Here is a 26,227-nt window from a genome sequence, read left to right as displayed (position 1 = left end):
TGTCTGAGGTGTGGGTGAAAATGTGGCCCTATATGAGACTTCATCTCTACTCTAGGTTTGAGTGTTTTCTGCGGTGTGTAATTGATTTTGGTCTGTCCCAGTAGTACAGTGTTTACCCCATCATATGGGCGGCAGGAAGAGGCCATGCGGAGATTGTTCAGCTGCTGCTTCAGCATGGAGCCAAAGTCAACTGCTCTGACAAGGTGCTTTATCACTCCCATCTCTTGAAACGCTGACTTGAGCTTTCACGAGATTCATAAACACTGATAGTGAACTAAAAAGCCAAGTCAACTGTTTCCACATGAAACCGATAAATGATATACACTACCGTTCAAAAGTTTGAGATTGGTTTCCACAAGAAGCAGCACAACTTTTTTCAACATTGATGTTAAAACGATTTCTGAAGGATCATGTGATTGGAGTAATGATTCTAAAAATTCAGCTTTGCCGTCACAGGAATAAATTATATTTTAAAATATATATAAAAAAGAAAATTCTTATTTTAATTGTAAAAATATTTCACAAATTACTGTTTTACTGTTTTTTTTTTAATCAAATAAATGCATCATTGGTGAGCATAAGAGACTTCTTTCAAACACATCAAATCATTTCTACCAAATTAAATAAATAAACAATATGGCACAATTTTGCAAAGTATTTACACTATTTTTAAATTATAGATGGATGTTTAATTGCAAAAAAAAAAAAAAAAGATCCTCACACTGTTTTGCACTTGTTAAATATTGAATAGAAAAAGAATACAGTAAGTAGATAGAAGTGATAGAATTGAATTGCAAATTTTACTAAAATTACTGCATCTCATGATCAAAAATGTTTGTTTTTTTAATGACAGAAGCAACATTAATAAAGTAAAATGCCCCACTATTTAATAATTGCATTTATGAGTTATTCTAATTTCAACCAGTTATTAGGCCAAGTAATATTTTTAATTTGCTTATCTGTAATTCGAATTCTGTGAACGATTAATCACCACATTAATAATTCATAGAATTCAAGTTAAATCTTTAAATCATTAAAGCTTGTTAATCAGATCTGTTAAGTCACTTCATTATGGTTTTTCGTTGTCATTGTCAGTACGGCACTACACCCCTGATCTGGGCCGCCAGAAAAGGCCATTATGACTGCGTGATGCACCTGCTGGAGAACGGCGCCAATGTGGACCAGGAAGGAGCGGTATGCACTTTGTGTTTTGAAGTGAAATTCAAGGTTGTTGTATAGTAACAGACGCAGAGGAGTGAGATACGTGGCTCAATTAATCTAGGAAACTTTGTCCACATTGTGCTTGTTAGCTTCAGTTTTGACATTTTTCAGGTACACCAAATATGCTGATGTAATAAAGTCACTGAAATGTGCATCATGTTATCATGGTCCCAACTCAATCTCTCTCCTGTAGAACTCGATGACTGCACTGATAGTGGCTGTGCATGGTGGATTCACTGAGGTGGTGAAGGAGCTGCTTAAGAGAAACCCCAACATGAATATGACTGATAAAGATGGCAACACGGCACTGATGATCTCTGCTATAGAGGGATACACTGAGATTGTCCAAGATCTATTGGACGCGGGCACATATGTCAACATCCCTGACCGGGTAGAGCTTCTCATTTAACCTTGAGTGTTAGTATTTCAGGCATCTTGAAATTCCCATTCGTCTTGTGCTTGTTTATGTCTCAGAGTGGTGATACTGTGCTTATCGGAGCCGTCAGAGGAGGTCATGTGGAGATCGTGCGAGCTTTGCTTAATAAATATGCTGATATTGATGTCAAAGGCCAGGTAACTGCATCTCTCTCACACCACCTCTTCAATATTTCAATCCTCTGCGTCCATCAGCACACAGTCCTAAACTCTAATCTATTCAGAACAGCCTCTTTGTTGTAATGCCCTTTTCACCTCATATTAGAAACGTATTATTATTCCACGTGATTAAGGAAGTAGCTATCATGATGACCCAGGTCATATGATTCTTTTTGGCTCTTTATTATAGGATGGGAAGACTGCCCTGTACTGGGCTGTCGAGAAAGGTAACGCAACCATGGTACGAGACATTCTGCAATGCAACCCTGATACTGAGGCCTACACTAAGGTAAAGAACACGATTCGTATTGGATTGTGTATTATAATCCTATATGGAAAATTTTGAATATAGTGCTAACAATTGTTTACAGTAAATTCTATATACATTAATGTGTCAGGATGCAGAGACTCCCCTCATAAAAGCCACCAAGATGAGAAACATGGAAATTGTGGAGCTTCTTTTGGACAAAGGAGCCAAAGTGTCAGCGGTGGACAAGGTAAGTGTGTGTTTGTGTTTGTATATACATGCATGCACTCACTGGCCACTTTATTAGGTTATCAACTGCTCGTTAACACAAATATCTAATGCAGCAACTCAATGCATTTAGACATGCAGACGTGGTCAAGACGATCTGCTAAATTTCATACTGAGTGTTATAATAGGGAAGAAACGTGATTTAAGTGACCAGCCCAACCAACAACCATGCCACGTTCAGAGTTTTTCCAGAAACTGCTTGACTTACGGGAATTTCCATGCACAACTATATCTAGGGTTTATAGAGAATGGTCCGAAAAAGACAGAGAATGAAATTGATTTCTGCTGCACCATTCAAATGGGTCAGAATTTTGTTTAAACAGCATGAAATTATGGACTTGAGCTGGTGGTGTAATGGTGTGCATGCATGTATGTATGTATGTGTGTGTAATTTATTCCTGTGATGCCAACAGCCATTATTCAGTGTCACATGATCCTTCAGAAATCATTATCTATGCTGTTTAACCAATCATCTTCTTTTTCATGTTGTTTTATGATTATTTTTTTAATAGAAAGTAAAAAAAGTCTTCACTGCGACTTCTGATTAATCAATCTTTGCTGAATAAAACTATTCATTTCCTTTAAAAATAAATACATAATTCTGTGAATTTCTGCACAATGTTATCATCTCAGAAAGGTGACACAGCCCTGCATATTGCCATTCGTGGAAGAAGCCGTAAACTCGCCGAGGTGCTCTTGAGGAACCCCAAAGATGGTCGTCTGCTCTACCGGCCCAACAAAGAGGGAGAGACGCCTTACAACATAGACTGCACGCACCAGAAGAGCATCCTCACCCAGATATTTGGAGCCAGTGAGTACACCTCAAACAAAACTGATTTGCACACTAATATGTCTGTCTACAACAGCTCTGATGTATTCCTCCCCAGAGCACCTGTCTCCTTCTGAGTGTGACGGGGACATGCTGGGCTATGACCTGTACAGCAGCGCGCTGGCGGACATCCTGAGTGAGCCCACCATGCAGCCGCCCATCTGTGTGGGGCTTTACGCTCAGTGGGGCAGTGGCAAGTCCTTCCTGCTTAAGAAACTGGAGGGTATGAGCCAGAAATGTATATTCAAGATCTGGAAGGCCTTGTTGTATTTTTACTGAGTCTGTCGTCACTGTATCAGATGAGATGAAGACGTTTGCCGGGCAGCAGGTGGAGCCGTTGTTCCAGTTCTCGTGGTTGGTGGTGGTTTTGACTCTGCTGCTTTGTGGATCTGTGGCTCTGGTCCTCGGCTTCGCTGTTGACACAAAGCTGGCCATCGCTGTGGCCCTCAGCCTGCTCACTCTAGTGTACATCTTCTTTGGTGAGAAATCGTCAAATTTACTGGCTGAGTGTAAAAAAGGAGAATAATTCCTATGGGCCTATTCCTATAGTGCTACATATAACAGAGAAGGACAGTTTGCCTTTTCAGGTCCATCACATCCCGTTGATGGCCCGACACATCTGTGTTGTGTAAATAAACGGCCCAAATGCAAAGTTTTCCGTTTTTAGTTGATAACGGTGTCCCTTAGACTTTATAGTAAACAAATTCAAAGTACTAAGCCAGAATAAAACGATAAATAAACTACACATAAAAAGACAGTAAGAAATACATGCAATAAATGTATTAACAATATTACATTATTGTCATGGTAATAATAACTTATTGCTATTATTATATCTATAATAATATAATCATTAATTATATGGATATATACATATTGATTCATCATTAATTATAGTTTAATAAATAGTTTAATAATAAGAATTATGACTATTATTAGGTATATTCTTGCTAATATTAAATTATTATTGTTATTACTATTTTTTTATTGTTATTAAAAAATTAACAATTATTTAAAATAAAATGGAAGTGGATAAATGAGTGTCTATAAAGTTATTGTAGTGCAGCAGAGATTGCGCTGAGGTAGAGACATAGGAAAGTATAGTCAGGGATTTAAGCAGAAAGATCATTTGATTTAGTTATTGAGTGTCTGACTACATGGCTGCACTTGACAAATTTGGTTTTGTTTGACTTGAATTACTTAAGTTTTCTTGTCAACTCTACATTTACATAGATTGTGGTTGAAATTGGACTTGTATATCTCCTCCCTGGGGTTTATTTACCCAACAATTCCCTAATTATAAAAATAACACTTACTGTATATTCATTTTTGGTGATTTTGTAAGTATTTTGTAATGTATATTTATTTTATACCCTTGCTTATGATTATTCATCTCATTACAATGGATACAATGAAGTTTAATATTCAGATTAGAACTCAAATGGTAGAGGCTTTTGTTGAATTTTATTTACTACTACATTTTGACCCATTTATTCCTTAATATGAGGGTTCATCCTTGGTTGCCAAAAGGCACTAAACTGTACTTATAAATGTGTCCACTAGAATGCAGCAGTGTACTTCTGAATCTCATGTGGATTGTGAGTGGAATTCCAAGTTCTGCATTTTATCCTGTTTTACATTCTCACAAACTTCATCATCTCGGTCTCCTGTGCTTTTTGTATGGCGTGTGCAGTGTTGGTGTACTTTGGTGGGAGAAAAGGAGGGGAGAGTTGGAGTTGGGCCTGGGTCCTCAGCACCAGACTGGCCCGCCACATCGGCTACTTGGAGCTGCTTCTCAAACTCATGTTCGTTAATTCCCCCGAGCTTCCGGAACAGACCACCAAAGCCCTGCCTGTCAGGTAGAGCTTTCAGAATAGTGCAGCCATGACCAAACGCATCCATCCACTTCCACAGCACACAACTACCTTAAGGGGTGTTTTTTCTTCTTTTCTTTTCAAAGTTAGGTTTGCTGTGTTTAAGGATGTCATTTACTTTGCCGAATCATTTTTGTGTTAGATAAAGAAATGTTGTGAATGTTCTCTTGACGACATTATATTACCTGCACATTCTGTTGAAACACGCACATGTTTGATGCTCATTTTCAGTGAGTCTTTTTTTGTTCTCCATCTGTCCAGGTTTCTGTTCACAGACTATAACCGTCTGTCGAGTGTGGGAGGGGAGACGTCCATGGCGGAAATGATAGCCACGCTGTCCGATGCCTGTGAGAGAGAGTTTGGCTTCTTGGCCAGCAGACTTTTTAGGGTCTTCAAACATGACGAAACTCAAGGTGTGTCTGTTGGATATATTTAGGATGAATCTTGATAGTAGAGAAGGGGGAAAAAAAGCAAAGCATTATGTGTGTTTTTTTTTATTATTATTAATATCCTTTTTAACTTATTTTATACAAAACACGCAAGGATCTCTGTAACTGTGAAATTTACCATAGTAAAGGGTCTTATCAGTGTTTTATTTATATTAAATCAGTGTTATTTTAGTATTATTTATATACTCTTAATATTATTTTTAAAAAATATTTGTAATAGTTAAAATTAATTTTGTTATGTGCTTTTGTCATTTTTTTATTATTATTTTTGTTAATATTTCGATGTAGCTTTATTTATTTATTTATTTCAGGTTTGGTTTAAGTAAATTGTTGCATTGGGAACTAACTGAAAAAAATTCAAAGTTTAAATTTAATATTTTATTTCTTCTTTATTTCAAATAAGGACAATTATTTTTCATACTTTTAGTTTAGTAACAATACAGTCTTAACATAATTGTGGTAAAATATTTTATTTCGTTCATAATTATTTGTATTTATTTTTTACTTGTACCCATAGTGAAATCTCATTGATCCAAAGTCATGATCTACACACTGTAGCTCTACATATTAAACATAAAAAATGGTTTGGCTTCAAATATGGCTAATCTTATCAAATTTTATACTATTTTGTCAATATTTTACTTTATACTTATACTTTTTTTTCCACAGGAAAGAAGTGGAAGAAGACCTGTTGCGTCCCCTCCTTTGTGCTTTTTGTGTTGACGTCAGGCTGTCTGATCACAGGCATGACCCTACTAGCCATCTTCAAGGTGGATGGAGAGAACCTCACAGTGAACGCGGTTCTGATCGCCATGGCCAGTGTGGTGGGTCTGGCCGTGCTTCTGAACTGTCGAACCTGGTGGCAGGTGGCGGACTCTGTGCTGCACTCTCAGAGGAGGAGGCTACTCAACGCTGCCAACAGCATGCACAAACTCAAGAGTGAGGGATTCATGAAGGTGAGCCAATGATACTAATATAATATGTAATATGCTTGTGTAGTCATCACTATTGCATTTGTTTTAATTTAGCTGATAATGTCTTATCCAAAGTGATTTACGCTGTGGCCTAACTAGACATGACTTGAGACTGAGATAAATCCTCACTCTTCCATGTTAACCTTGACTTGCATAGCTGTCCACAGTAAAATCTCATAATTAAATATTTTTTTTATTTAAAAATGTATTTTACAGCATTTGTGGATTAAAAAATGTATTTGTCATATTTTGTAACCTTTGTAACCACTTGGTTCAAACATTCAGATTGAAGACTTCCATTTTACTGCTTGTTGTTCTGTGAAGCTGATTTGTTTCCTTTCTTTCTTTCAGGTTTTGAAGTGTGAAGTGGAACTCATGGCTAAAATGGCTAAAACCATTGACGGCTTCACTCAGAATCAAACCCGACTGGCTGTCATCATCGACGGCCTGGATTCCTGTGAGCAGGACAAAGTACTACAGATGCTTGATACGGTGAGTTTATGTTTACACTATCATGCACAATCCTACATTTAAGCCTAGTGAAAAACCTCCTTGAACATCTCGCATATAACCGAATAACAGTGTATAAATCTTATTTGCTGTCAGGATTGCATTTGCCTGTGTATTCAACTAATGCCAAGAAGCTGTTGATGGCACAAGCCATTTATCTCCACTGTACTGTACATATAAAAGACTCATTTAGTCTGAGCACATTCACTTCTAGCTCTTGACTAAATGGACAAACAAGATGCCTCATGTCCTCTCTGTGGGAAGAACAAGCTCATTCACCTCTCGAACATCTCATAGATGTGCAGCAGTGCTTAAAGTTCAGGCTTGTTTAGCTCCAGAAGTTCAGATTCCTCTCTCCCAGCTGGACTAATGGAATTTCCTTCAGCTAAATGTCATTATTTGGGTATAATCCTCTTGTGTTGGCAGCCTGTTCACGTCTAATGAAATCTGCCGTTTACCAGAGAGCCTGCAAACTAAGAGCCTCAAAGATTCCTTTGTGGCGCAATTAGTCACATCTCTTTTAAATTCTGATCTTTTTGTCTCTGATTTGAATAAGAATGACCAAATTGGATTTTTCCTTCAAGCTTAATATTGTTCCAATTGTTTCCATAGGAAAAATTGCAGATATGAATGCAGATGCCATATTTTGGGTCACAAATAAGTTGGCTTGGAGAACCGCCATGTCAGCAGAAATTTTGCAGCAATCGCTAAATGATGCGTGCCGTTCTTTTACTGTTACGGTCCACAAATCAGTATCCTGTGACACTTATACACGTTACAGTGTTCTTCATTAGTCTGGAAAGTCCCATCACATTCAAATTAGTACATGTCTGGCCTGGGTGTGAGTAAACGTATACAAGGTGGCTTGTGTATGAGCACACACATGATCCACAGAATATATTTGGAACTAAAGGTCTGTGTAACATAGCTAATCGAATAGAATTACAACTAAATAACTTCTTTCATTCTGTAGTGGTCTGACAGTGGAAGAGGGAAAAATATGATAATTGTTTTGTATTGCACATATCCAGTATATTCAGGTGTCAGTCTTTGATCAGTGTTTTGATCAATCTTACTATTAATTGCAAACATTTTTTTCTTAGGAAGCGCACCCATATAGCATTAGAATAACAAAAACCCCTTTAAAACAAACATACCGTTTAGCATGTGTTTAACCGCTGCAGCTTAGACCAGATTTTTCACTACTAATAAAGAGGCAACTTTCTCTTGACTCTTCTGTTTGCAGGTTCGAGTGCTCTTTTCGAAAGGCCCCTTCATCTCCATCTTTGCCAGTGACCCTCATATCATCATCAAGGCCATAAACCAGAACCTCAACAGTGTGCTACGTGACTCCAACATCAATGGCCACGACTACATGCGAAACATCATCCACCTGCCTGTGTTCCTCAACAGTCGTGGCCTCAGCACCGCCAAGACACTCTGCATTTCCACACCAGCCAACGCAGATCAACTTAACCCTGATGGTCGGTATAGCAACATGACATCATGACTTTTGCGTAAACATACACGCCACTTTCAAGTCAAGTGGCGTGATATCTATACACATTTTGAGCTATCCGCATGTACACGCCGTTAAATATCTGAGCGAAACGAAGCAAAATGTAGATCTACATCTGGGGAGCAATATTTTTTTTCCTAGGATTGTCGGGGAAGACTCATAAATCGTATTAACCCCAGTGACGGGTACGTTTAGGGACGGGGTTGGGGTAGGTCATATATTTATATATACAGTAGGGCTGGGCAACGATTAATCGCGATTAATTGCATCCAAAAAACCACCCAAAATACACACACATGCATGTATAGATTTAAGAAATATTTGCATGTATATACTTTATATATATTTATACATAATTAATATTATATAAATATTTGATACATTAATAACTAATTTTTCTTAAATGTATACATGCATGTGTGCGTATTTATATATACAAATTAATTATACACACACACATATATTATGTAAACACAAACTTTTATTTTGGATGCAATTAATCGCGAGTAATCGTTGCCCAGCCCTACGTTAATGTAACGTTAAGTCAACGGCATTCATAAACGCGCTGAAAAGCAATTATTCATGTTGATAGCACGCCAAAAATGGAAATACGAATTGGCGTGTCATACATACGCCATTTCATGAGATCAGTCTGGGTATAGAGATGTTTCCAAAGGCTGAGTTCCAGTGTGCATTTTTATTTATCATTCCATACATTTTGTATTTCATTTCATACATATACAAAAATGCATTTTAAGAGATAGCCCTCAAAAACCACAAATCCTGTCATCATTTACTCTTCCTCATTTTGTTCCAAACCTATATTGAGTTCCTTTCTTTCTTTTGTGGAACAAAGAAGATATTCTGAAAAAATCTGTTTGATATAGTGTTCTTTTTATTTATAGAAAGATGTTTGTGGTGCATTGATCTGATTTGATTGCTGTGGCAGATATTTGTTGATTTTTTTGGTGTACTGTGTTTAATATAGACTAACAGCCCAGCATTTCTGCTCCAATACTTCCTCTGAACGTCTGACTCTCTCCATCTGTAGTGTGGCAGGAGGACATGGACAGGAAGTTGTCTCAGAACAGTCTCGGCGAGCAGGGCAGGCAGGGCAGTAAAACAGCGCTGAACCGCCGGGTAAGACTTCCCATCACTTCCCATCAACATGATTTGAGATGGGCGGCTCAACGAAGGCCTCCCATTACCTCATTAATATCTTATTAATAACTAGTTTATAAAGGCTTATCTCTAACGGTCTCTTTAATTCACATATGATTTGTTTATTCACAGTTCACTGTTATCATGGACGGTTAGGACCATGTCTTGTGTGTTATTGTGTGTGGTTTTTTTGGATGGGGTGGTATTGTCAGAGACCATGGATGTCGCCGAGGAGCGTCTGTAATTGATTTAATGTCTGTTTACTCTTCCCGCTGAGATGCCATTGCCTAATGACGGGGTGCAGCAGCAGTGGGTCTTGGTGACAAAGCACTGGCACGGTGGCACAGAGGCAGGAGGCTAAGTGCCTCCTCTGCTCGCCCTGCGAGGGCTGTTTGTTTGCTTGGCTGATTTATCTGCCTCCTTTATTTGGCCCCTCTTTATTTCAGGGGCACGCTCCTCTTGTTTTGCCTCTGCTGTTTCTTGGCTGAGCATTCAGCTCGCTATACCCCTGATCTACACGTTTTGTCGTGGAAAGTTGTTTAGCGGGTTTCATGAGCAGCTCGTGGAAGACTCAGTCATTAAAGAAGAACAAAAGTAGGTTGGTCCATTTCTTGGTTAATGTCTCAGGTCAAACTGAGGTTCTGCAGGGGTCGTTCTTGATGCACAATTGGGATCTGATTAGTTTGGTACACCTATACTTGTGAGTAATTTCATCATGCATATTTTTACATAAGGCTCCCCTCCGTCGTCCTTGATCATGAAGGGGCCACCTTATTTACGGCCATGTGTTCCAAGTAGCAGTCAAGTCACAAGTTCAGCATTATAAACTTCAAAGTGGGCTTAAAGCTCTGACCCACCAGAGCTCGTGATCGGCTCTGCATTGTGCTCGTACCGGACCAGCTAACGCTTTGAGACAAGCAGACATCTCAGTCAGTCAGACCGCTGGATGACAGCACGGATGAGAAGGCAAACGGTCATGCACATCGGTTTACCTTGACTTGACAATGAATCAACACAAAAACACAGCTCCTGATACAGTCCATGGCAACTGCCATTTCACTGGATCAGGATGTCTTTGGATTGGGGCTGTCAAACGATTGATCACATCCAGAATAAAAGTTTGTGTTTATATAATATATGTGGGTGCACTGTGTATAATTAATTTGTATATATATAAATACACGCGCATGCATGCATTTTAAAAAAAAATATATTATTTATATATAAATATTTATATATAAATCTATATACAGTATATACATGAAAATACTTCTTAAATATATCCAAGCATGTGTGTGTATTTATATATATATATATATATTTATATAAAATAATTATATACAGTGCACCCACATATATTATGTAAACACGAACTTTTATTTTGGATGCGATTAATCGTTTGACAGCCCTACTTTGGATGTTTTTTGTCAGGTTTTATTGAGTGTTGACCATCCAACAGTCTACTTAAGAATTTGACATAAGCCAAAAGAAAGATGAAAATAAATGTGTGGCCATTTATATAACATAAAAAGCTTTATACAAGTATGAATTATCATCACTTCATAGTATACCTATTATTTGTATTATATGTACTATATATTGTAGTTTAGTTGTATTAATTTAATCAAAATAGGTTTATTTTTTTAATATTAACTAAGACTATTAAAGGTTGTAGAAGTATTGTTAATTCTTAGTCCATGTTCAATTCAATTCAAATTTATTTGTCTAGTGCTTTTCACAATACTTGTACATGTTAAAGGGATGTAGTTCACTTAAAATGAAAATTCTGTCATCATTTACTCACCCTTAAGTTGTTTCAAACCTGTATGAATTGCTGAACACAAAGGAGGGTATTTTGAAGAATATCGGTAAACGAACAGTTGATGGACCCCATTGACTTCCATAGTATGAAAAAACCCCACTATGGAAGTCAATGGGGACCATTAACTGTTCAGTTACCAACATTCTTCAAAACATCTTCCTTTGTGTTCAGCAGAAGAAAGAAATCCATATAGGTTTGAAACTTGAGGATGAGTAAATTGACGATTTTTTTTAAGTGAACTATCCCTTTAACTAATGTTAATTTCAACATTTACCAATACATTAAAAAGTTTGTATTTGTTAACATTAGTTAATGGTCTGTGAACTAGTATGAACAATCAACCATTGTATTTTTTTAACTAGTGTTAACAACTTGAATAATAATACTATACTATAAATGTATTGCTCATTGTTAGTTAATACATTAATTAATGAGACCTTACCAATTTATATAACATTGTTTTATTATTATTTTTATTATTAATATTTATAATTCATATTTTTTGCAGTCAAATTATCATGTTTTACTTCAAACATCCACCTTAGGGCCAGTTCAAAAAATATAATTTTTAAAACCAGTTTTTAACACTTGCTGGAAGAAAAATCTTTGCAATTTATCCATTTATTTCGAGTATCAAAATACTTTCTGGAGCCACTGTTGAGCATTTATGATTTAAGCTACTTATTGAAATGTTGCATTTTAACCCCTTGACGCCTGAATTTATTTACAATTATTTAAAAAAAAAACAGGCATTGGGCGAATACACATGCTATCTCGCTTGCAGTCTGAATGGAAGGGGTTTGATGTGAATTCGCGACAGTCGGCATTAAGGGGTTAAGACTGTATGTGTGTCTGTTAGAGGGGCCGATCTGTAAAGAAATTGAACAGATCTTATGCAAACACTGTCATTGTTGTAAAACAGGTTGTAACTGTATTTGAAGTTCAGAGGAACATGACCGTGGACTGAAGCTACACATCAACTGGTCTACAGTTATCACACAGGCTCTATTAGCCTCCTGACATTGAGTTCTCTGCGTATTGGTGTGTAGGACACGTACCGCAGGAGACAGATGCAGCGCACCGTCACACGGCAGATGTCCTGTGACCTGACCAAGATGCTGGTCACCGAAGACTGGTTCAGTGACATCAGCCCTCAGACGATGAGGAGACTGCTCAACATAGTGTCAGTCACAGGTCAGTGTGACCTCGTTTTTGCTTCATGCATTCATTATTTGTTGTGGCATGTTAAAGACATAAGCGATAGCTTTACAAATATATATAATAATAATAATGAAGTGTCTTTTGATAGGTCGCCTTCTTAGAGCCAATCAGATCATCTTTAACTGGGACCGGCTGGCATCCTGGATCAACCTGACGGAGGAGTGGCCGTACCGCACATCCTGGATCATTCTCTTTCTGGAGGAAACTGAGGGAGTCTCGGACCAGGTCACACTGAAGACCATTTATGAGAGGTCAGCTTACACATTCTGAAAATACACATCCTCTGTATCTCACATCAAACGTCAAATATCTTACTATACAAATATCATAAGAGGGAATTTATTTACTTCAAATAAATAAATAAAATCATTAAAAATAAATATTATTTATTTTAGTTTTTTTTTTGTTATTTATTGATCATTGTATTTACTTTATTTAATTTAATGTAATTTCTTTAGTTATTTATCTATTATTTAGTTCTGTGTTTATTTACTTATTTTGTTTAATTCAATTATTTTAGTTATTTATTTTAATTCCATTATTTATTAGTTTATTATTTCTTCAGTCCTAGTGAGATGTGTTTGGGTATTTTTGTTTATGCTTATTGCACGAAAACTCCCATACTATTTAAATACAATTTGTTTTTCAGTGTAATAATGCCTGCAACCTGCAGGTGGCAGTAGGAAATTTCTGTTTCATATTTGGTCCACTGCACAATTCCTATAAATCCGGATGTCTCATTGGGTATGATGTACCATGAAGTATTTCGAGCTTTGATCTTTACTTTCAGCCACTTTCTCACAGTAGGATGTGTGTGTATATATATATATGAAAAGCAAAACAAAAAGAATGATGCTCAGTCGCTGCCTGACTAACTGACTGCCACTCTTTAATAATTGTCTTGTTTACTTGTTGTTAAACATGCAACGCAATCACATTTACTTCTGCTGCATCCTCTCTCGAGCGTTTGAGGGATGTGTATGTGTGTGTAAATGCTGGAAGGGGAGATGTTGAGGCCGTTAGGTTTGCTGATGCTCAGTGTTTGGCCTTTAAAGGTTGCTCTGTCACACTGCACTAACATGCTGTGACTCCTGGGGCTGTAGAAGTGTCAGAGCATCTCAGTGTCAGCATCTGCTCTCTCACCATCGCTCTTCTTTCCCAGCCCCCATGATGCCCTTTAGCGCTTCGTCTCACCCGTTTTTCTCCTCTTTCATACCCCAAAAATACTCCACAATAGCACTGCATTTCAGCGGCAGAGAATCTGTCACTGTGGAAGTTAAAATAGAGGCCTGTAATGTTGTTCCGTTATCTGTCACAGATGTTGCTCAGATAAGAAACGGTCAAATCTACTGGTGCTTTTTTTGTTTTCTTTGTTCTGTTGCACTCTCGAGGTCACATGGCCATGCATTTGCTTGTTTTTTATAGAGATGACTGCGTAGACCTGCATTTGTCCACTTGGTGTCAATTTCAGCAGCCGTTTCTCGTCTAGGTTTACAACAGTGACGCATAAACTGTTTATCGGTTGATCTTGGAGGGGTTTTAGGCCTGTTAGTCTCATGACCAGAGTGACCCGGACGGGTGTTTGGTCAGTATGTGGTCTGCAGTGATGTAAGAGCCAATCAGGAAGCACCGTACTGCCTGTGTGGAAGAGAAGTGAGTGAGTTTCATAGGTCAGCTGTCATTCTCGATCGCAGTCATAAGGGCTAGGCTTGTGTCCGCCCTTGTGATTGTCTGTGAAGGCTGATGGACCAATATAATTTGCTTGGGAAATTGATGTATTGTGTGTGTGGGTGTGTTGCCTGCTTTAGCTTAGTTTTCTACATCCTTCTCCCTTTCTCTCATGCACACAACACACACACACACAAATTCCTAGAAGAGAGAAGTGGCGAAATCTCCTGTTTGTAAGATTGCTCCATGGTAGGTCATTATGAGGCTGAGCTTTCACAGTGCCTTTGTGTGTTTTCCGGAATGAATGTTTGTCTATATTTGTTTGTGACATTTCAGCATAACCTGTAAAACCAACACTACAGTGCAGAAACTCATTAGAGTGTGTCCTTGTAACTAAGAATTAGTCAGGATAGGTAATTGTTGATTTATTGAATTTGACTAGTTTTCTTTTTTCTTTTTTTTTTCTTTTTTTATCAGATAAGGAGAACCCTCTCAGAGAAGTTGTTTCTGTGAAAAAATATTATTTCCTTTTAACCCTATTGCATTTTGAACCAGAAGGTTCAAATTTATAATTTTAAAAAAGAATATGAAACTTTGTGTTAGTGTGACAAAAATACAAAATAGATATATAGATTTATATTTCAACAAAAAAATAAATAAGAAGGAGATATAATCATTATAATCACCTTTTGTGTTCAGGTTCATTCTGACCTTAAATGAACCTGTAGCTTTAAATAAGAAATGTTTATTTTATTTTATTTTTTTTGTTTGTTTTTTTTTATTTGATTTATTTTCTATTAGTTAGATTTTTATCCAATTAATTATGTAAATTACATTTAGCCCCCCCCCCCCCCCCCCCCACACACACACACACACAAACACATTTTTTCATTCCCACTGGGGCTGTATTTTGTTTATAAACATGCGCACCAAATAAATCTGAAATTGAAAAAAAATTCATTAAAATGGATTAACTTTTTTGAGCAGTTATGAGTTATAAGATTCAGAGGAATTTACGTAAATCCATTGAATTCAATGAAGTTCATACTTATAAATATCATCAGATGATATATTCAAGAAACATTTGTCAGTGTTCTGAATACAAGAATATGTCCTGTGTGAAACTGCGCCTGATGAACATGACCTTAAACCTCAACAAAATTTATACGTGGCTTTTTCAAGACTGACAGGTTAAATTGACAATATGTAGATTTGTGCATTTTATGAATTAAAAGCAACTCCCATTGCTTTAAATATCGGTCAAGAGTCTCAAGACAAACAATGAAATAATTGTGTAATATATGTCTTGCATTAATGAAGTGAGACAGAATGAAAGCGTGACTCATATACATGAGTTTCTTTATATCAATCAATCTATCAACATTTATTTATACAGACCTTTACAACACACAAGGTGAACCAAAGTGCTTTCCACAGAAAAAATAAATAAATAAATAAATAATATATATATATATATATATATATATATATATACTGGTCATACTTGGGGGATTTTTTTTTCTTTTAGCCACAGTAATTAATCATTTTAGTACTATGGACACTATTGTTGTCATAATACCTGCAGTTTGCCTTTTGCAAAAACTAAAACTGCCATTTGAACACTTATGTATAATTTGTACAAAAGCATGTACATTTTTGTTGTATGATGAGAAAAAAAACTAAACTTTTATTTGTTTATTTTTATTTGTTTGTTCATTGTTTCTGGCTTAATGAGTGTTATGTCTTTTATTGTCTGCAGTAACTATGGAAACAACTTTCCAGTCCCCTAGTGATCTGGCCCTTTAATCTGCACCAGAATGTGAATAATCTGTTAATAACATCAGCTTGTTTTATGAATAACATTAAGACAGGCTACAGTAATCCAACCACGCAGACGAAACACAAAGATCCCTGTGTCCTTAAGGTACACTGGCTTATAACCACCAGGTCTATAAACCACCTTGACCAGAGAAAAGTGTGTTTGTACCTCTGTATTTTGAGTAAATCTACTCAAACTCACCACTGGCTAACAAGCAATTTCCAACCAATTACCTTTCTGCCTGACATTGACACTCTCACTTCAGTCACTCTCTATTTCACTGTGAAGCAACCCCCTTTTTTTTTTTAGGCCATTCAGTCTGGACTCCATTCTGTAGGACCACGAGTCACGGTTGTTTTTGGTCTTTACAGACATTATTTTGGGCTGAGAAGTCGGAAGTCTAAATGGAAAGTGAGCAAGTGAGCTAAAGAGATGTTGTGGTGGCTGATGGCCATGATCTGTAGTGGACTTTTTGAGCAGAGTCAGGCCCACTGGGAGTTTATTTATGGCACTTTGCTCCGGGTTTTGCGCTTGTTACGAGGTGTGGCCCGCCGAGCCGGTTCTGCTCTGACATCTGGTGTCTGGCTTGTGCCAGGATGGTATGACAGAACCTGACTGGGCCGGGTACCATGCCCAGTCCGCCCTCCCCTTATCAGCCTGCTCTGGCCCGGTAACATATGTCCCCTCCTCCCCTACTCTGAGAGCGGCCCTTGTTAATTAACCCACCAGGAGAGTTGGCGTGGCACGCTCCAAAACGACCAATCGCTGGAGGGATTCAACGTGGACACGCCCCTTCACCTTTCGTCCACACTTCTCTGCATCTCCTTGGCTGCGAACTCGGTGTGACATTCACGGGTGAAAGAAAAAGAACACGAAAAGCTCTTGCGCTTTCCCAAAGGCTCGTCCCACTCACTCACAACGCTTCCCGTCACAATGCTCAGCTTATTCTTTGAGGGAACAATTGGCTCTCAGTGCTGGGCTTCAAATCCAGGATTTGAAGCGATTTTTAGCGAAACTTTCTAACTAATGCCACTCTAAGTGAATGTGTGCGAGGCTATTGGAGCTAATTAGACGAGACTCTTCTCCCAAGTACTGAAACATTAAGATGACATACTGTTCATTCAGGATTACTTTAATTGGTACAATTATTGTAATTTCAGTCGCAATTACATCGGAAGATAAAAGCGCCTTCTGAAGCACATTTATGTGATTTCCTTTATGCGAAAAGACTAATAAGCCTTTAAGTAATTCTTCTGAAAAGCACACGGCTTCCTTTCTTCTCCTCTTTTGAACCCCTTTGCCTTTGAGTTGGAACTTCTCACTTTCCTGTGAATTCATATTTTTGTCACGTAGCAGCCTTGTCTCTAGCATCTCGATGCGTTTTCTTCTCCGCCTTTGGAGGGAAGCTATTGTCCATGAACCTGATCCTTCAAGAACTCTTTGGTGGAAGAGGTAAACTTAGTAATTTAAAAAGTGCAGCCATTATTTGCCCAGAGGCTCTATAAATGATTAGGCGATTGAAAGCCCCATCTATTCCCCAAAGGAGAGAAGCCCAATCTAAGATAGGGAGTGCATTTATTGGGTGCACAAAGTGACCCCTAGATGGATTAGATGAGTTTGAAACTGGGGAAGAGGTTGTGTGCTGCACAGAGGGATTTAAAATCGCTCTTTGGATCGGTCCTGTCCATTTTTGTGGCCATTATTGTGAGTAAAGGAAAGCCATCATGTCGGGTCACGCACGTTAGTGCGTCATGTTTGCTGATTGTCAACCAGCTTTGTATTGTTATAATTTGTTTGTAGTATTATGCAAATTAACAGTGTACTTTTTTTCCCCTTGTTACCTTCATACAGATCTACCTGTTATGCGTAAATGCGGAAGTACGATCTGTAGTTTTACCAAAAGCCCTGAAGCTGTCAAATGTACAATATCGCAGATGACACACAATGATACTTGATACAATGATACAATGACACACAATGATGTTTTTGTGATGCAAACTTTCTGGAGCACAAATTCAGATAAACTTGCTTTTTTTTAGTTAAATCTATGAAAAGTACACATCATTTAGCATTTTCCTTTACTTTTTAAGTTTGAATTATACAAGCACATAGTCCTTCTGACATCCTTGCACTTCTATTGTTGTTGTTTCCACCTTTGGCAGTTGTCACTCTTATTCTTGTAGAGTGCCGAAGTGATGACTTCACTTTTTAGGACAACTCGGAAGCTAGCGGCGCGTGGGTTCCCACGATCGAAAAGCTATGCATTTTCCCCATAGACTTTTGGAGAATCGCACAAAATAAGATCGGTGTTCAACAAAGAGTTGTGACCCTTACACGTCTATCAAGATAATCTTTACAAGTTAATCCAAAATGTATACATTTTGAAGCCTATATAAAGTTTCGAAAAATACAATCAGACACAATTAAGTTTAAAAAACAACAAGCAGGTTATAACTGGTGTGTTTTATGTCATCGATAAAAACGTGAAAATATTTAGAGGCTTTGTTCACCACAGACCTTATTTCAGGTTATTTAGCAAAAACCCATTCAAAAAACCCATAGAATTTAGAGCGAGGGAACCGGGAGTGCTAAAATGCTAACTCCTTCCGCGTTTTGGCCTACAAAGTGACATGATAACTTCGGCACTCTATTGCCGTTTTTTCACCACCTCCTTCTTGAAAATGGTGGCCCAATTGTTGTAGGTTGCCACCTAGTGTCCCCTCCTGTTACTGCAATCAATTCCAGGAATGTGCAGAGGACACACTTAAAAAAAATAAAAATAAATACAAAGTCAATGTGTATATGCTCTGAAAGATTTTTATTATTATTATTATTATTATTATTATTTTTTTACCCTTTGATCAGATTATGATTGATCATATGTTTCTGTTTTGTATATTTGATGTATCTCTTGGGGTGTATAAAAATGGAACATTGTCACTTTGATCAGGTTACTGTCTATTATTATTGGCCAAAGTTATTCTCAAAGCTTTAACTGCCAGTAACCAACATCATTAGACTTTATTCTATAAATATCTATTGTTTTCCAGTAAACCCGTGTTCCGCTGCTCTGGGGAAGCGCTCGGCTTTCATGAATGCGGGGGGAAATCCCATGAAAGTTCATTTATTTCTTTTTTTTTTTTTTTTCTTAGATTCTGGGCAAGATATTTTGTTTACAGATGGGTTTACTCATTTCTAGAAGTTTGGCTGCCAGTTTGGAGGTTTCTCTGGATTCTTGCACTGCTTAGTTTATTTCAGTCATTATGTATTTGTGAGTTAGAGCACCAAGTTCATTTTTATCTCTGGCAGAGAATCTAATCGAATAAAACGCAAATACAATTCTACCAAGATCTAAATAAACAAAACATCTGCAAGGTCATTTTGCCATCCCCAAAAGGCCAAGAAAATCTTTGAATGCTTCCTTAACTAATTTGCCATCACTCCATGTGCCAACCCACCCGTCCCTCCTCTCAACACCGCCACCATCCACCTATCATACGACATCTGCCAGCTGGTGATGGTGACTGTTCTTTTCATGGGCACAGTTCAGAAATGAAATGTGTGTTGGCATTTGTGTCTTATAGAGGGCAGGGTGGCATCACCGTGTTTGGGCCTCATTGAGCGTCCTCAAACTGTCCACACAAGGGTGGCTGTAAGTAAAGTCAAGTGCCACATTCAGCACCAGGCCAAAGGGGAAAATAGTGGGAGAATTATACTCTTTCCCGTCAGCTGCTTTGTGTGGGAGTCTTTGAAAAAGAACGAGTAGGAAAAAAAGGGCTAAGCCAGCTTTGGGATCGATTAGCATTTGGATAAACCCGACGAGAGACCTCTCAAGTGCTCAACATTTAAGGCAGCCACTCCGCTAGCCGAACGATGCAACACGGGTGTGATCAATAGCAGTATTGTTCGAAACGCCTTTGGTTTTCTTGATGTGCTTTTATCTTTGTGTGCACTTTCAAAATGGCAAGTATCTTGAGTGGCAAAGCTTAATTTCCCTCATTCCCAGTGCTTCCATGACAGATGAATGATAGCACTTTTTCCTTTGCAATTTTCTCTCGTAGTAAAGGCAAGAATGTCAGAAGTAATTGCTAAACATATCACTTGATGTCGCAGCCAACTTCTCCCACCAGCTTCAAAAGCTGTCTTTTTCTGGTGGAAGAATTACATCAGCTTCAATTGATTATAAATGCTATTCTTAGCATGCTGATGTGTACAGCTGGGGAAAGATTAGCCTTCCACTGGGCATGACATGATGTTTGTTTGTGGATGTATGTATTGTATTTAGTATTGTTGAATACAAAAATTTGCAAGTGTATTCGAGGTGGAATTGGCATGCTTAATCCACTGCCTACTGTGCCTCATAAAATTAGCTGTAACTACGCATATCCATAACCATCAAACGCGCATCTCCACTTTCGGCAATTTTGACTTGGATCATAGACTGAATGCACTAAATGACTACTTCCTGTTGTTTGTGCATCAAAATGACCAATGAAAAGATGCTTAATCAGGCAAAATGTGTAACAAAAATCTCCAGATGGCCTTGAAAAAACCATGTCTCGACTTTCTTTTGAAGAGCATCTGTGCGAAACGAAAGCTAATTATTAATAAACAAAGATAAAATAATGTCCGCACACTGAAATTGCAGCTCCAAAAATTGATTAACAAACAATGCAACGTTTTGACCAGTCTTCATCAGGCACGATAGTTTTGGGTGGCTATGATTTTTAAAAAAATATTTTTGAAAGAAGAATCTCACATGTACCAAGGGTCCATTTATTTGATAAAAAAAAAATGGTGGAAAAAAAGCTGTCTATTAAAAGTAATCTAAGCCATATCTCTGGTTGAAAAGCTTAGGAGTTGCCTTCAAGAACAAAAGCTGTTGTAAGATTCACATTTTTATCTATTATTATAGGTTCTTTTTGTTTTTGCGGGCAAAATTTTCTTTTTTTATTAACATTTATTATTTTAGAGATTCAATAAAAACATCTGAAAAAAAAACAACAACATTTATTGTTGTTGATATTGTGTTCTAAAGCCATAATTATTTTGGTTGGCCAAAGGAGACGTAAAAAATATATGAATTAATATTACTTCAGTAATGCAATATGCAGAGACTTCAGTAATGCAGAGACAAGAGTGTGTCCTCTGGTCTATATTGAACTGATGGCAGCAGTCTCTCATCACCCAAAGAGCGCTTACATTTTACTTCTACTACTGTATACAATACAGTAAAACAACAACACTATTATATTATTATTTATATATATTGCAATGAGATTTGTCTTTACCCCGTCTGATTATTTAAGGCCATGACCAAGCAGTTAGCACACACACTCTGACACATTTAGCTGTGGTGCTCATGCGGGTGATGAAAGTTTGAGTCCAGCTTGTAATTTCCTGATCTCATTGTGCTCTGCTCTTCCCAGTCTGACCAACACAAAAGTCTGAAGTAAAGGCAAAGGAAACCAGCACATTATATGTTTTGGGAGATAGCCTGGATCTGGCTAAGAGTGAAATTTCCCCTGAAGACCTGCAGATGTGTCTCTTCCTCATCTGATTGGTCTTGTTTTAGCCGGTCATTGGAATGACATCGTCATTCTGGTGTGTTTATGGACGCCTCAAAGGTTTTAGTCTGGGTGTTGTGTTTGGACGAGGCCTGTGTTGGGGTGTTTGCGCTGTCTCACTACACGCCAGATTAAATACAGCAGTTTTCTCATCAACTGCTCACTGCACACTATTGAATGTATGTGTGTGTTTGTTTTAGTATTCTATAAACAAGTCTATGACAAACATCTCTATTTAGAATTACATGATTACAAACCCTTCATTATGGACTTCCAAGTTGCTACTATGAACTCATAATGTGTGGCATTTTGTGCTGTTATTACAGCTATGAAAATAACCAAATCTTGTTGTGTTAAGACTTAACATAGAGTGAAATAAAATAATGTCCTGGCTCTTCCAAGCTTTATAATGGGAGTGAATGGTACCTTGTTTTTTGAAGCCCAAAAAAGTGCATCCATCCATCATAAAAGTAATCTATACGACTCCAGGTGGTTAGTAAAGGCCTTCTGAAGTGATTTTTTTTTGTAAGAAAAAAAAAATCCATATTTAAAGGGGTCATGAACTGGCTTTTTAAAATTTTGTAATATTGTTTTCTGAGGTCAACTTATGACGTTCACTTGGTTTTTACATTAAAAAAAATCAAAAAGAATAAGTAATAGGCTATTTTCTACCCTAGTTTTAAGCCCAGCTCAAAAACGCTCTGATTTTATGGGCGTCTCGCACTGAACACTTGGAAGTAAACGCCCACTGCTGTGAGTGGATAACAGTTTTGCATATTATAATGAGTTTCACTCTCGATCCGTTTTTTTATTACGAGGTAGGCCTATGTTATTTAGCTATGGGTTTAATGCGCGAATCAGTGGGCGGGGCTAAACCTGCCGTGTTGAAGTAGGCGTTGATCTTCTTCTGCGGGGGTGGTGTTTTATCCTCTATGACATCATAGTTCCCCACTTTGAAAAACGAGTCGTTTGCTGAAGCTGGTGTCAATAAAAGCTTTTATTGGATTAACAAGGACGTTTTCATTTCTGAAACTTACAGGACATTCTTATAATATGATGACCTCTTAGATGTCAAAAGCTCAAGGAAAATTTGATTTCTCAGTTCATCACCCCTTTAAAACTTTATAAACTGGGATGTATGTGGAAGATACCATTCACTCCCATTATAAAGCTTAGAAGAGCCAGGATTTTTTTTTTACCAGAACTCAAATTGTGTTTGACTGAAAGAAAAAAGTCATATACATTTATGACTGCTTGAGGGCGAGTTAATTATGGGATCACTTTCATTTTTGGCTGACCTAACACTTTAAGAAGCGTTTTGTAAAATGTTCTTTGAGGCATAATTTCAAGTTCATCAATTTGATTCAATTTCAATCAAATACACAAATCTTAATCAACTTATTAGTAAAAAAAATAATTGAAAAAGTAAGCTATTTTTGCCGTTAATTTATTAAGACTGAAGTCTGTAAAATTCATACCACTTTTCCAAACTAATTTCTAAACAAACCGTGGTTGATCGCTCTTCGTGTCGGTTAAGCGGTCTCATCTTAGCAATATGGACCTGGCTTTTAGAAACCGCCACTAATTCAGAGATCATAAATCGAATTTGTCTCACAGACACATACTTGGCTATGAAGAATTGTTTAATGTTTCTAAATCTTTCTTAAATGTTCTTCCTCTGTAAAGCAGGTTGCTTCAAACGCGAGACAGTGGAAAGTGTGTGTGTGTGTGTGTCTTGTGACAGAGGAAGTTGGTTCTCTAGAGAGGCTCTTGTCACTGGCTCCTGTTTGTCTGTGTGCATGCTCACACACACATACAAATAAACAAGCCCAGCTGGATTTCGGAAGAGACACAATCTGCCCAGTTCTGCCTAATCCAGTGCGTGGGAAATGAACCAAACCTCTCTCACCAGCACACGTCTCTCTTGCTCAGCCCTTCTTAAAGTGATACTCTGTGTGTGTGTGTGTGTGTGTGTGGAACAGACAAGCAAGCATGTGTTTGCGGCGAAGTTTGATCTTTATGTTGGTCACGTCCTTGAGCCTCCACCCTAAGTACGAGACATCTACCTAATGTCCATCATGCGGAAGGTCAGCTGACTGTTAGCACAGCATCCGACTCTGACCCGCTGACACACAGGCCTGCTGTAGCACAGTGTGGGCCTTTGTCCAATGACTTCAACATCTGCTCTCACACCCAGCCACCCGCTCGCCCTCCAACACGCACACTTCTCCAGTGAAATTGTGAGTCATTTGGTGACCATCACTATTTATACAGCCATCAGAGGATGATGAGACCAAAGCAATTAACTAAAATGGTCTTCTAAACTTAAACCTCTTGGAACATGATATTTTAACATGCCATCCAGGTCATAATGACCGTAACACTGTGTCCTCACCAACATGTTTTTTTTTCTATCCACACTTTGGGCAAAACTGCTGTGCAATGCAACAAAATCTCATGGTGAAATCTTGATAATATTTCACTGGCACACAAAAAGGCATAATAAAAAATATTATAAAGAGGTCTATGCGTATACAACAAAAAAGTTGTAAATAAATATAAATATTATTGGTTTTTCAAGAAAATACTATGCATGGGTTTTGACTTGAAAGTTGCATGTTTAATTCAATGTGTTACTTGTTGTTTCTTTGCATTATTTTTGAAATATACTTGCAAGTTCTGAGTGAAAGTTGTTTCAAAGTAAATCCTACAGCTACTGTTTTACAGTGTAAATTGACCAAAAATAACATGCTTGGTACATTAGATCTCTTTGACTTCACCCCTAATAATAACGCTTTTGCTTGATGTCAATACTTGTAGGTGGAGCCATGTGTAATGTGTTACTATTTGTAATTTCATACCGTCTGAAGACGTATGGATATCAAGCATGGATAAGCATAGTTTTTCATCTGGAACTCGAAGGATTTTTTCATATTTGGATTAATATATATTACTTAATTTTCCATTTTATTTTTTATTTGTTTCAGTTTGTTTTTTTGTTTGTTTGTACACCCTAAATCACGCTGGGTTGTTTTTACCCAATTTTGGGTCAAATATGGACAAACTCAAACATTGGGTTAAAAATGTAATTTAAAAATGTAACCCAATGGCTGGGTTTGTCTATATTTGACCCAAAATTGGGTTAAAACAACCCAACATTTTTTGGAGTGTATTTTAGGGCTTCCAAACTTAATAAACTATTGTGATATAATTCAAAATGTAAATAAATTTGTGGCCATTTTTGTTATTGTTACAATTTCTTAATTATTGTTAACTAAAACTATTAAAAAATAATGTTCTGCAGTTGAAATAAAATATATTATTTAAAAAATGCAATGCTTCAAAAAAAAAACTTAAATACAAATTCGAAATAATGCCTTGGCAACTAACTGAAATTAGTTTATGCTGAGATGAAGAAATTACTTTTACTTTGTTATTAAAAAAAAAGTCTGATTAAAAATGACAAACACATAACAAAGTTTCTTTGTTTTATCACTACGGTTTGGCCTAAAACACTGATTTGTGGTCATCCAGTTTTAAATGTTGACTGGAAACTGAAAGTAACTCACTATTTTCTAAACATCTTTGAGTTCTTGAAAGACGACAGATTTTTTTTCCCTCTATTTTCTCTTGTCAGGTAGCACAGGTTTAAAAACAAAACAAACTAAAAAACATTATTGACAGCCAATTTTGCCAGTGGTTAAGTACCCCTTCAACAATATTAACATTGTGATTTTTCTTTTAACATCCACAATCAAATCTCTCCTGGTTGATCCATTTATGTTTCATATACATGCAGAGTGGAATTTTGGTCCAATGAGCTCTCAGTTTAGGCTATACCATGGTGTTGCAGAAATAGCAACCAAACAACCAACAAAATACAGTGTTGCTTTGTTGTATCTAGTAAGGACGCAGTATAAATAGCTGTGAGATATCAGGTCAGAGGTCATTTGATGAACTGACCATTTCAGACGCTCCCTCCAGGTGTGTATCGTCTCGGATTTAGATATCAGTGTTTGTTTACTCTGCCTCACCATCTCAGTTTAGCATCAGGTCATTTGAGTGTCATTGTGTCAGCTCTCTCCTGCCCAGTTTAAACAGCTAAAATCGGATTACTTAAACCGGTGGTAAGCAGTGAGCTCGCCCTCTTCACGATGTAATGATCAGTATGGAAAAAGGACTTATTGTGCCCTCGTATCAACCAATAAAAAGATTCAACTAGCTTTTCTTACCAGAGAGACAGAGGTGTGGACTGGGGGCAGATAAGAAGATAGAGGAAGAAATATGGGGTGCACAAAATGTCTGCGTTCAGCAGAAGCAAATCTTCAGATTTATTTGATATGAATTCCCACGCTCAATACGATAAATTGCAGTAGGAAACCATTTATCTGAAAGCGCCTGACATGTGGTGCAGAAATAACTGCAGAAACCACACTCAAAAACTTGGGCTAAGAGTGTGAGCTT

At 37.5% G+C, this 26,227-nt stretch overlaps 1 protein-coding gene across 6 annotated transcripts in view; it reads left to right on the top strand.

Moving 5' to 3' along the window:
* Positions 1–26,227, top strand: part of kidins220a (kinase D-interacting substrate 220a) — a 49,778-nt gene that overhangs the window by 7,910 nt on the left and 15,641 nt on the right. For all 6 annotated transcript variants that reach the window (XM_039668009.2, XM_039668001.2, XM_039667994.2 and 3 more), the window contains 17 exons: positions 105–203; positions 1,096–1,194; positions 1,415–1,612; positions 1,696–1,794; positions 2,006–2,104; positions 2,214–2,312; positions 2,984–3,161; positions 3,238–3,402; positions 3,479–3,658; positions 4,873–5,038; positions 5,315–5,466; positions 6,172–6,458; positions 6,828–6,968; positions 8,233–8,470; positions 9,557–9,645; positions 12,538–12,682; positions 12,798–12,960. In XM_039668009.2, coding sequence (XP_039523943.1) covers positions 105–203; positions 1,096–1,194; positions 1,415–1,612; positions 1,696–1,794; positions 2,006–2,104; positions 2,214–2,312; positions 2,984–3,161; positions 3,238–3,402; positions 3,479–3,658; positions 4,873–5,038; positions 5,315–5,466; positions 6,172–6,458; positions 6,828–6,968; positions 8,233–8,470; positions 9,557–9,645; positions 12,538–12,682; positions 12,798–12,960 — 2,597 coding nt within the window. The remainder of the gene's footprint in view (positions 1–104; positions 204–1,095; positions 1,195–1,414; positions 1,613–1,695; positions 1,795–2,005; positions 2,105–2,213; positions 2,313–2,983; positions 3,162–3,237; positions 3,403–3,478; positions 3,659–4,872; positions 5,039–5,314; positions 5,467–6,171; positions 6,459–6,827; positions 6,969–8,232; positions 8,471–9,556; positions 9,646–12,537; positions 12,683–12,797; positions 12,961–26,227) is intronic.

This window comes from Pimephales promelas, chromosome 15 (genome assembly GCF_988280905.1).
Source record: "Pimephales promelas chromosome 15, fPimPro1.hap1.1, whole genome shotgun sequence".
Classification (NCBI taxonomy): Eukaryota; Metazoa; Chordata; class Actinopteri; order Cypriniformes; family Leuciscidae; genus Pimephales; species Pimephales promelas.
This window is presented reverse-complemented; position numbering and strand designations above follow the sequence as displayed.